Raw genomic sequence first — 12,867 nt, forward strand, 5'->3', positions numbered from 1 at the left:
GTCTAACCCTTGTCCTGTTTCTCTACAGAGTCAGATTTCAGCTGAGATGAATCTGTCGTGGAGGGTTTTTATGACCGGATGTCCTTCCTGAAGTCAATCTCATCAGAGGAGTTAATGAGATGAAATGATTGATGTGATAAATGATAGAAGAGGGTGAATTTCAGTGCCAGCACATAGCCTACACCTGATGAATAGCACCAAGGGGTCAAATCAAATCAAATAATACTGATCTGTATTTAGGGCATATTCCGTATCTGTTGTATCCTAGCCTTTTCTTAAATGATTTCGAAGAAATTGGAAATTTATTGAACATCTCCCTCGGTAAGTTATTCCAATCCCTAACTCCCCTTCCTATAAACGAATATTTGTCCCAATTTGTCCTCTTGAATTCCAACTTTATCTGCATATTGTGATTCTTAAAGGACATGGGTTCTTCCATTTTTAAATTATTAGACAGCAACAATGAGCATTGTAATCTGCTATGAGACGTTATGGCTAAAGAAGTCTCAAATGAGATGAAACATGTTCCAAAGTATGTTTAATATATTTTTATATTAAATAGTTTTCACTTGTAAAGTGAAGTGTATTGATTGGGTGGATTATTAATCCTAACACTAGTTCTTAACATACCACTTATTACAAGTTATACATCTCATCGTTGGGTCTGTATTGAGCAACGTATACCTTTCTAAAATAACAGATTTTTGAGAGTCCACCTTTTCAATACAGTACGTTTTTATTGATTTACATTTAAAAAATCTACATTATTATTGTCATCAGCTGAATGCAAGTAAAACAGTAGTCTTGACATTCAGACGAGGAGGGAAAATTGCAATGAAACACACAATTTATTATAAGAGTGAGAGACTATCGATGCCCACCTCTTTTAAGCACCTGGGAATGACTCTACAGGTCACCGGTACCATTTTCACGCTACATACGAGGATTAGAGCAAAAGTCATGGCAACTATTTTTTTTTCTTCTAGATATGTGAACGGATCACAAATGTATATGTGTCGTGTGGAAGTTCTGCAGGCATAGTGTGTATGCAGAACAACAGATAGCTCTGTGATAGCTGGTAGTAGAGCAGCGAGGGCTCTGGAATCAGTTAGTTGATGAGTGTCGTGCGAGATTGACATAACCCGTGTTGAGCAACGCGCTTACATCAAAATAGCCGTTCTCCGAGGGAGAAATGCGATGGAATGTCACAGTGAATTAGTGGAAGCCCTTGGGAATAATGCCCTACCATACCGTACACAAAGGGTAGGAATGTTTCAGCAAGGACATGTGTCAACCAGTGATAAGCAACGTTCGGGACAACCTGTCAGTGTGCGGACCAACATGGCACGTGCCGTCATCGAGCAGCTCCTGAATGAAGACAGACGATGGACGCTACTAGAATTAGAGAGGGCAAGTGGCATCGAGAAAAGCACCATCCACAGAATATTGCATAATGAGCTGCAACTGCGCAAAATCGCATCCCGGTGGGTACCGCATGCACTGACGGAAGTTCAAAGGTGGGTGCACTATGCAAGATGCTCCAACCACCTTGCACGCTGGCAACAGGACGGCGATCAATTCTTGTCATGAATAATCGCCATCGATGAATTTTGGGCCGGGGCAGATGAACCAGAACTGAAACGTCAGTCCACGGAGTGGCGACATGCTGGATCACCAAGGAGGCAGAAGGTCCGTCAGAATCCTTCCCCAGACAAATTGATGGTGATCGTCGCATATGACGTCAGGGGTGTCACTGTTTGCCACTTTGTTCCACATGACAGAACAGTGACCGCACAGTACTACAGGGAGTTACTGGTGCGAAAGGTACGGCGTGACGTTCGGGAGAAACGTATGGATTTTGTGGTCAGTGCAATAATCCTGCACGACAATGCAAAACCACATAAAGCAGAGTGTGTAGGGCAGCTACTGCGACGTTGGGGATGGGAAGAATTGGAGCATCCACCGTACTCTCCCAACATTTCGCCCTGTGACTTTGATCTCATTCGAAAGATTAAGGAACCACTATATGGTAGACGGTTTGCAACACGAGAGGACATTGGTAATACTGTGCGCCAACAGGTGACCCGATTCAAACATGGTGCGGCAAATGCTGAGGCAGATGGTATTCAGCGCCTCCCATATCGTTGGCAGCGTGTAGTGTCAGTAGCATGGGACTATTTTGAGGGTCTTTAGGGCCAGGTTTGTCATGTCAACTTTATGCATATTGTGTTGTCATTCTTTTGCACCAGGAAGGCCATATTGCCCTGTATACTACCGCAATAAATTTGTGTGTTGTGATATTTTGGTGCTATTCATTGTCCACACATGTAGTTAACAACTTGTCCTTTTGTCTATATATGTCACATTTTCCAACCAGACTGGTATCTTCAAGAAAAAAAATAGTTGTCATGACTTTTGCCCCAACCCTCGTATAAAGGACAGGGTCGCTACTATTTGTTTTTACATTGCACGGACACAGATAGGTCTTATGGCGATGATGGGACAGGAAAGGCCTAGGAATGGGAAGGAAGCAGCTGTGGCCTTAATTAAGGTACAGTCCCAGTATTTGCCTGGTGTGAAAGTGGGAAACCACGGAAAACCATCATCAGGGCTGCCGACAGTAGGGTTCGAACCCACTATCTCCCGGATGCGAGCTCACAGTTGCGCACTCCAACATCACGGCCAACTCGCCCGGTAATAGCCATGAATGAAATTGAGCACCTAGGGAGTCTCTCAGTGGATACAGCGATGAAACTCTTTAAAGTGAAGATCTCACCAATAGCGAGTTACGAACTACAGCTAACATGGGACTATCTCACCAAGAGTAATTTAAGAGATTTAGAGAAGACTGAAACTGTTTATCTAAAGAAAGTTCTAAGCCTATCGAAATTTACTCCCTCAAGACTGGTATACGAACTAGTAAGAGAAAGGTTCTTCATAGAGGACCTACGAGAGTGGATGCTACTACATTCTACACCTGCGTACGACAGTGTTCTACAAGAAATTCATTCAAAGAAAAAGGAAATATGGAGCACGTTTTATACCATGGATACCATGATGACTCAAAATTGGAAACAATTAAATTATGAGCTATGACATGTAATGACACGATTTGCAGTGCATGGCTTCCATCACAGAATGTGTGTCGGCTGTGATCACTATCACAAGAGTGCTGTAGTTGACCAAACACAAGGTATTCTAAGTGTATTCAAGTGGGACATGTTTTGCCTATATTTTTAGGCACCTTCAGCTGCTGCTCCTACTGTCTATTCCTACTGGGTATTTGCTTACTAATAAAATACTTAAAATTGTTAAGTTGACACGGATTCTTTTAACTAAAATGTACTTTTTATGTGTAATATATGGTTTGTAGAAACATCCAGCTGATGTGAACTGCTTTTGACTAGTAAAATGTGCTATATGTAAAAACATTTAGATTCATACAATTATTCTGTCTAAAAAAGGTGAGTCTACAGTTATTAAACATCTGATAAAAAACGTAATTGTTATGCTTTAAAAACTTGTGAATGACATTAGTTTGGTTTAGATTATTCAGTCTTTAACATCCAATGAACGTGTTCTCCTGGTTGGTTTGGCTTATTTAGTCTTTAATATTTTTGTTAGCGTTTCTGTGAGATATTGTATGATCCGTTGGCTGAATGGTGGTTAAAAGGGGACTTCTCAAAGTCGTAATGACAATTTGTAGTAGTATTGTTGCTTCATGTAACTTCATGTAATGGATGACGTTGGTGGACTGAGAGTCCCCTTGCCCCTCCTGTGGCTGGCTTGCTCTAGTGACACCTGCTGTTCGACTGGCAAAATTAGTTAGTCGTTGAGGAAAGTGTAGCTGGTAGGTTTTGGATAGAGGTTTTAGGTCACACTGACACAGATAGGTCTTATGGCGATGATGGGATAGGAAAGGCCTAGGAGTTGGAAGGAAGCGGCCGTGGCCTTAAGTAAGGAACAGCCCCAGCATTTGCCTGGTGTGAAAAAGGGAAACCACGGAAAACCATCTTCAGGGCTGCTGACATTGGAATTCGAACGCACTATCTCCCGGATGCAAGCTCACACCCGCACACCTCTAACCGCACTGCCAGCTCGCCCGGTGTAGGTGGTAGGAATGCCAGGGGTAGACCAATGTAGGATGTAGTAGTTGCACAGAAATAAAAAGTTTAGGCTAGCACAATACAGGCATTCACTACTGGCTAAGATGTTCTCATGAAACTGGGGGTGGTTACAGGACTGGTGCTCTAGGAATGGAAAAAACCACTATAATAGAGAAATAAACATATTTAGAAGGAGGTACAGGTTAGAAAGGAATAGAGTAAGGAACGGTTGTAGAAGTAAGGAGAGGCTGAAGAAACTTACTAGGAAATTTAATTCTGCAAAAAAGTCAGCTAAGAACAACATGATGGCAAACATAATTGGCAGATAGATGAATTTTAAGGTAAAAATGGGCAGATATGTGCAGTTAATTTAAGGCAGAAACAGGTTCCAAGGAGGACATTCCATGGATTTTAATTGACAAGGGAAGTATACATGCATGCACAGAAATGGTGTCCCGACATAAACAATCAAGAGTGCCCACTTCACTACTGAAAAGTAGGGGAGCAAGTAAAGAGAAAGTGTTGAAGGGCACTCCAGTACTGAAGAGGAGGGGATGAGGTAAAGAGAAAGTGTTGAAGGGCACTCCAGTCCTGAAGAGGAGGGGAGCGAGTAAAGGGGTAGTCTTAAAGGCCACTCCAGTACTGAAGAGGAGGGGATGGGGTAAAGAGAAAGTGTTGAAGGGCACTCCAGTCCGGAAGAGGAGGGGAGCAAGTAAAGGGGTAGTGTTGAAGGCCACTCCAGTACTGAAGAGGAGGGGATGGGGTAAAGAGAAAGTGTTGAAGGGCACTCCAGTACTGAAGAGGAGGGGATGGAGTAAAGACATAGTGTTGAAGACCACTCCAGTGCTGAAGAGGAGGGGACGGAGTAAAGGCATAGTGTTGAAGAACACTCCAGTGCTGAAGAGGAGGGGACGGAGTAAAGGCATAGTGTTGAAGGCCACTTCACTACTGAAAAGTAGGGGAGGGAGAAAAGGCATAGTGTTGAAGACCACTCCAGTGCTGAAGAGGAGGGGACGGAGTAAAGACATAGTGTTGAAGAGCACTCCAGTACTGAAGAGGAGGGGGCGGAGTAAAGGCATAGTGTTGAAGACCACTCCAGTGCTGAAGAGGAGGGGACGGAGTAAAGGCATAGTGTTGAATGCCACTCCAGTGCTGAAGAGGAGGGGACGGAGTAAACGCATAGTGTTGAAGACCACTCCAGTGCTGAAGAGGAGGGGGCAGAGTAAACACATAGTGTTGAAGGCCACTCCAGTACTGAAGAGGAGGGGACGGAGTAAAGGCATAGTGTTGAAGACCACTCCAGTGCTGAAAAGGAGGGGGCGGAGTAAAGACATAGTGTTGAAGACCACTCCAGTGCTGAAGAGGAGGGGGCGGAGTAAAGGCATAGTGTTGAAGGCCACTCCAGTGCTGAAGAGGAGGGGGCGGAGTTAAGACATAGTGTTGAAGGCCACTCCAGTACTGAAGAGGAGGGGGCGGAGTAAAGGCATAGTGTTGAAGACCACTCCAGTGCTGAAGAGGAAGGGACGGAGTAAAGGCATAGTGTTGAGGCCACTCCAGTACTGAAGAGGAGGTGATGGAGTAAAGACATAGTGTTGAAGACCACTCCAGTGCTGAAGAGGAGGGGACGGAGTAAAGGCATAGTGTTGAAGACCACTCCAGTGCTCTAGAGGAGGGGACGGAGTAAAGGCATAGTGTTGAAGGCCACTTCACTACTGAAAAGTAGGGGTGGGAGTAAAGGCATCGTGTTGAAGACCACTCCAGTGCTGAAGAGGAGGGGGCGGAGTAAAGGCATAGTGTTGAAGGCCACTCCAGTGCTAAAGAGGAGGGGGCAGAGTAAAGACATAGTGTTGAAGGCCACTCCAGTACTGAAGAGGAGGGGGCAAAGTAAAGGCATAGTGTTGAAGACCACTCCAGTACTGAAGAGGAGGGAACGGAATAAAGGGGTAGTGTTGAAGACCACTCCAGTACTGAAGAGGAGGGAACGGAGTAAAGGGGTAGTGTTGAAGACCACTCCAGTGTCGAAGAGGAGGCGACGGAGTAAAGGCATAGTGTTGAAGGGCACTTTAGTACTGAAAAGTAGGGGAGGGAGTAAAGTGAAAGTGTTGATGGCCACTTCAGTACTGAAAAGTAGGGAAGGGAGTAAAGGGAAAGTGTTGAAGGGCACTTCAGTACTGAAAAGTAGGGGAGGGATGAAAGACATAGTGTTGAAGGCCACTCCAGCACCGAAGAGGAGGCGAAGGAGTAAAGGCATAGTGTTGAAGGCCACTCCAGTACTGAAAAGTACGGGAGGGAGTAAAGACATAGTTTTAAGGCCACTCCAGTACTCTAAATTAGGGGTGGGAGTAAAGGCATAGTATTGAAGGCCACTCCAGTACTGAAGAGAAGGGGATGGAGTAAAGGCATAGTGTTGAAGACCATTCCAGTACTGAAGAGGAGGGGACGGAGTAAATGGGCAGTGTTGAAGACCATTCCAGTGCTGAAGAGGAGGGGACGGAGTAAAGGCATAGTGCTGAAGACCACTCCAGTACTGAAAAGTAGGGGAGCGAGTAAAGGGGTAGTGTTGAAGGCCACTCCAGTACTGAAAAGTAGGAGAGTGAGTAAAGGCATAGTATTAATGGCCACTCCAGTATTGAAGAGGAGGGGACGGAGTAAAGGGGTAGTGTTGAAGGCCACTCCAGTGCTGAAGAGGAGGGGACGGAGTAAAGGCATAGTGTTGAAGACCACTCCAGTACTGAAGAGGAGGGGGCGGAGTAAAGGCATAGTGCTGAAGACCACTCCAGTACTGAAAAGTAGGGGAGCGAGTATGAAGGCCACTCCAGTACTGAAGTGGAGGGGACGGAGTAAAGGCATAGTGTTGACTGCCTCTCCAGTGCTGAAGAGGAGGGGACGGAGTAAAGGGGTATTGTTGAAGGCCACTCCAGTGCTGAAGAGGAGGGGGCGGGGTAAAGACATAGTGTTGAAGGGCACTTCAGTACTGAAAAGTAGGGGAGCGAATAAAGGCACAGTGTTGAAGGGCACTTCAGTACTGAAAAGTAGGGAAGGGAGTAAAGGGAAAGTGTTGAAGGGCACTTCAGTACTGTAAAGTAGGGGAGGGAGTAAAGACATAGTGTTGAAGGCCACTCTAGCACCGAAGAGGAGGCGAAGGAGTAAAGGCATAGTGTTGAAAGCCACTCCAGTACTGAAAAGTACGGGAGGGAGTAAAGACATAGTGTTGAAGGCCACTCCAGTACTCTAAAGTAGGTGTGGGAGTAAAGGCATAGTGTTGAAGGCCACTCCAGTACTGAAGAGGAGGGGATGGAGTAAAGGCATAGTGTTGAAGACCATTCCAGTACTGAAGAGGAGGGGACGGAGTAAAGGGGTAGTGTTGGAGACCATTCCAGTACTGAAGAGGAGGGGACGGAGTAAAGGCATAGTGCTGAAGACCACTCCAGTACTGAAAAGTAGGGGAGCGAGTAAAGGGGTAGTGTTGAAGGCCACTCCAGTACTGAAAAGTAGGAGAATGAGTAAAGGCATAGTATTAATGGCCACTCCAGTACTGAAGAGGAGGGGACGGAGTAAAGGGGTAGTGTTGAAGGCCACTCCAGTGCTGAAGAAGAGGGGACGGAGTAAAGGCATAGTGTTGAAGACCACTCCAGTACTGAAGAGGAGGGGGCGGAGTAAAGGCATAGTGCTGAAGACCACTCTAGTACTGAAAAGTAGGGGAGCAAGTATGAAGGCCACTCCAGTACTGAAGTGGAGGGGACGGAGTAAAGGCATAGTGTTGAAGGCCACTCCAGTGCTGAAAAGGAGGGGACGGAGTAAAGGGGTATTGTTGAAGGCCACTCCAGTATTGATGAGTTGGGGTCAGAGTAAAGAGGTAGTGATGAAGGCATCTCCGGTACCAAAAAGGAGAGGAAGAGAATCAACAGGTAGTGCTGAAGGCACAGTGCCGGTGTGTGTATTGCTGTACATCGTCCACTCTGCATATTCCAGTCACAACAGTCCTGTAGCGGGCTGTCTACCTGCAGCAATGTGTTAAATGAGGAAGTAATTTGTTTATATCAGGATACCATTTCTGTGCATGCATGTACATGTGAGGGACTTACAGAAGGCCGAAATATTCAGTCAGCAGTATGTAAAAATAGATACATAGATAGGATAATATCCAGGTAGAGGAGGTTAATAATACTGGCAAAAATACTGAATTTTACCTACGATAATAAAGATACAAAAGATATACTACAGGCAATGAGTTGAGATAAAATGCCATATCTGAAATATTAGTTTGATGACTGTTTGCAAGAAGAAGCTGTACCAACTGAATGGAGAGTTGCTATAGTAGCTGCAATGTACAAAGGAAAACGTGACACATAAAGCAGATAATTACAAGCTTGACATGTGTTGCATGTAAGTTCTGGAAAATGATTATTTCTGATAGTATTACACATAGTTGCAATATCACTAACTTGTTTTATAGAAGACAGTTTGGATTTTGGAAAGTTTACTTCATTGATGTTCAGTTTGAGGGGTTCCAGCAAGATATAGTAGATAATTTAGATTTAGGAGGACAAATAGACTGTACCGTTATTGTCATATCCAAGACTTTTGATAGGGTTCTGACAAAAACGAGGGCTATCGTAGAAGACAAAAGAGTGGTTAAATGGGCACCTAATTTCTAGGAAACAGAGTAGTTTAACCTTTAATTACTTGTGCGGGGTCTTTGAGGCCCCACTCCCTTTTTAAATTGTTATATTTTTCCGAAGTGAATACGTGTGACCTTGACACATGCAATAGCTTCATGTAGTGGGGAGGGGAGCTCAGTTCAGTAGTTGGTTCACTGTTGCCAAGTAAGGTACTCAGTGGAGAGCACTGATCAGGCCTGGAAGACCCAACACGGGTAATTACGTATGAAAACAAAAATAAGGTAACTCTTTTCATATTCTTGTAAATATTGCTTATAACTAACTATTTATTTAGTTTTGATGATATGAACGTGCAATACACATATTTTGGCCAACATCGGAACTTCTTTTGATGTCTGGGAATTGTTAATATACAAGAAGTAAGCCTATAACCTACAGTATAAGGCGCTTCTACTTTGACATGCGATACAGTGCAGCAAATAGAGCGATGTGTTATTCATTTTCTCTCATATTTCCCGATTACTTCTATTTGTATTTCGCTTTCATATGAATATGGCTGGAAGGCACAGTCGTCAAGTACATGATATTGAACAGTGGCTTTTAGAAGAAGACGATGATGGTGATGATGTCCCAGTTGCTTCTGATTCTGATCCAAACTGTGAAATATTCAGCAATCATAAAGCAGTAATACTGATGTCCAGCATGCATCATGACAGCTATTGGAAAGGCTGAGAAGAAGAAATTGGAAATAGTTCTGTTTTATAACAGCAGGAAATGTGGTGTAGACACAAATGACAAATTATGCCAAACTTACAACGTAGCATGACGAACCAACAGATGGACACTCGTTGTTTTCTACCATCGCTTCAATGTGGTCGGTATCAACACTTTTGTTGTGTGGAAATTCAATTCCAGCTACAAGAAAAACATGCCAAGGAGAGTATTTTTGAAAGAGCTGGAGAAAGAACTCATGAAACCATGGTTGTAGGCGCGTGCTGCTATACCTAGCCTGCCTAGAAATCTCAAGAAAAGTCTACGTACAGATAATGGTGACAGGGAAGATACAATTCAAGAAAGAGATGTGTGATTTGCCCTAGGTCAAAGGACAGGAAAATAAAAACTTGATGTAAAAAATGCAAGGAACATGTCTGTGGAGAGCACATGAAGAAAATATGTGAGAATTGTGTCTAATGTGAGAAAAAAGAACACTGTCATTAACTTAATGTTACTTAATGTGTATTGATTTCTTGTAAACATGCTTTTTAATGTGGTGCAGTGTTTGCAGTAAATTAAGATGCAATTGTTTTGTAATTAGAATATTTTTTTTCAAATCATACTGTCCACGAGGCCTTAAAGACCCCACGCAAGTAATAAAGGAGGAAAACTGAGCGCGAGTATCTCAAGGTTAAGGCTGCACTAACACATCAGAACTTGGAGAATTAAGAGAATTGTCTGATCCTGCAAAGATTAAGAGGGAGATTCCACAGGGCAGTAATGTTGGAAATTAAGGCTTTCTTAAGCACGTAACTGATACAAGCAAAGAACTGGAATCACAAATAACGCTTTTTGAAGATGACGTTATACTGTATAGCGTAGTATATAAGTTGCAGGATTGTGATCAACTACAAAAGGATATCTATAATGTTCTGAGATGCTAGTGGTTTAACATTGCAATAACACATCAGAGGCTTTTGGCAAGAAAAGGATGGGAAATGACTAGGTAGTAGCCGTGCCATTAATACATGTACAACCCCAGCATTTGCCTGGTGGGAAAATGGGGAAAGCATGCAAAACCATTTTCAGGACTACTGAGAGTGGGATTTGAAGCCACAATCTCCCAAATGCAAGCTCACAGCTACACGGTCCTAACCGCACAGCCTACTCGTTCACGTTGCAAAATGCAGATGAACAGGATGAAAGGTTGGGTTGTAAGTTTCATCAAGATGAAAAGTCCTCTCAGTACTGTGTTGATGTGGTGAGAATAGGTGTTAACATTGTCGCAATAACGAGGTCGTAAATAAAGATTTAAAATCTTTTCATGTGGTTATAAGAGTATTCGCGGTTTGTAGTAAGGAGGTAAAGGAGAGGGCAGTTAAAGTATGGTTCCAGGATTACTTGATCCAAAGGAAAGCAGCATAATATGTTTCAGACTTCGGGATTGGAAGACTTGGTAGTAAGGAAATGAGTTGCTCGACTAAGCAAGATGTTCTGAGCTGTAAGTGGAGACATGGTGTGGAATGTTAGGGATAAAATGCAGTCATCATGAAAAAAAAAAAAAAAAATTATACAGTCAAGAATAAGAGTCCAGAAACCCAACACCTAACTGATTTAAAGGGTTATATTCCATTATGTTCTTCCTTGCACGCACATTTGTATCATGTTTCTTTCGGGTCCTGTATTATGAAATTTCAGCTCTTTACTCAAAACTTCGAACTTTTGAAAATAGGTTGATAATCCCGTAAATATGACTTTCTAAATAACAATCAATCAATCAATCATTCAATCAATCATTCAATCAATCAATCAATCAATACTGATCTGCGTTTAGGGCAGCCACCCAGGTGGCAGATTCCCTATCTGTTGTTTTCTTGGCCTTTTCTTAAATGATTTCAAAGAAATTGGAAATTTATTGAACATCTCCCTAGGTAAGTTATTCCAATCCCTGAATTGCATTTGAAGAAACACGAGGAAAAAAATAGGCGCTCAGCCTCCTTTTTATGACTGAAAATTTATTTAATTATTAATAAGATAGGAAAATGCAATCATCTGAACATAGACGGCATATCCACAGGTGGGAGGGGCGTGGCCGCTAGTGGCATATTTCTCCACGGATGTCGTGTAATCGTGACCGTACAATAAGGAAGTTTTCAAGCACAGACAAAGTCAAGTATTCACGTATTACAACAACCAACAAAAAATAAAATGCTTAAACATTGATGTCAACATAACATAACATAACATAACATAACCTAACTATACAAACAATTGAATTTCACCTGCACGATATTGTTAGTTCCACCTCTGTGGTGCACTGGGCCACCGTTCCTGGTGTAAAAGTATTCATCGCGTGACTTGTGCAAATTACTCACAAAGTGAATATTACGGAAAAGTTAATACGAATAGCTTCAGCGTCATTGACCTGCTTAGGGCAGATAGCAGATCAAGGGTGAACTGTGAAGGTCTTTGCTTTCCTTTCCGTTGAAGTGGGCATTTCCTTCAGCGCTACTGAAGCTGGAGTAACTTCTAGGGAATGGGGTTGGAATTCTTTTGCTACGTTATTTATTCCGTCAATAGAGAGAACATGTAACATCAATGCTAAATTAACTCGGTAAGAAAATATATCGCGGAAAGACAACACGTGACATGCCTCGCAGTCGCAGCCCGAGCCCACCAAAGAGAATGAGTAGGAGCCCACTGCCATGGCCTACAGCTCTGCATGAACCTTGGCCATTGCAGTCATTGCTCCACTCCATTATACAAATTCTGTGATAGGCCTCTTTGCTTGCTGTTAGGGGGGAGTTGGGTTTTTGCAACGAGCTAGAAAGAGGACTATAGAGTGGCCAACACGTCTGCTACAGCGCTCTAGGCGGTGCCAAGGCAAAATAGCGACGCCATATTATATCCGCCCGTGTTTTGCGGTTTATTCTGGTTATTGTGTGTTCTTATCGTGGTTTATTTGCACTGAATCTGATAAATTAACTGCATAAATTATGCCGCCTATATGTGCAGCAATCAACTGGACGTTCCGTAGAGGCAGCTCAAAGGATATATCATATTTCAGGTAAGTTTTTTTTTTAGTAAAGAATGCAATGTTTGGTCATTAGCAGAGTATGTTTCCCCGTTGTCAGTGTTTGTAAATCAATCTATGCTTTTCTCTCTAGGTTCCCTCTGAAAGATAAGGAACTCACGAAACAATGGGTAATAAATATGAAACGTGATAAATGGTTTCCGACAAAGCACAGTTTCCTGTGTTCACGACATTTTGAAGAAAAATACATAGTGATCAACAATGATAGAAGACGCTTGCTGTCCAGAGCCATCCCTACAGTTTTTGATTTTCCGAGTCACCTTATGAAAATACAGCGTACTAGACCTCCACCTACGATACGAAACAATATGAGAGCCTCCAGTCCTACGCC

General features: G+C 43.1%; 1 protein-coding gene across 1 annotated transcript in view; it reads right to left on the reverse strand.

The window, feature by feature from the left end:
* Positions 1–12,041, reverse strand: part of LOC136878773 (copine-8) — a 374,905-nt gene extending 362,864 nt beyond the window's left edge. Inside the window, exon 1 of the mRNA XM_067152239.2 lies at positions 11,725–12,041. Within this exon, the coding sequence (XP_067008340.2) occupies positions 11,725–11,792 (68 nt within the window). The 5' untranslated portion in view covers positions 11,793–12,041. The remainder of the gene's footprint in view (positions 1–11,724) is intronic.
* Positions 12,042–12,867: the final 826 nt, after the last annotated feature.

Source organism: Anabrus simplex, chromosome 8, assembly GCF_040414725.1.
Source record: "Anabrus simplex isolate iqAnaSimp1 chromosome 8, ASM4041472v1, whole genome shotgun sequence".
NCBI classification, from domain to species: Eukaryota; Metazoa; Arthropoda; class Insecta; order Orthoptera; family Tettigoniidae; genus Anabrus; species Anabrus simplex.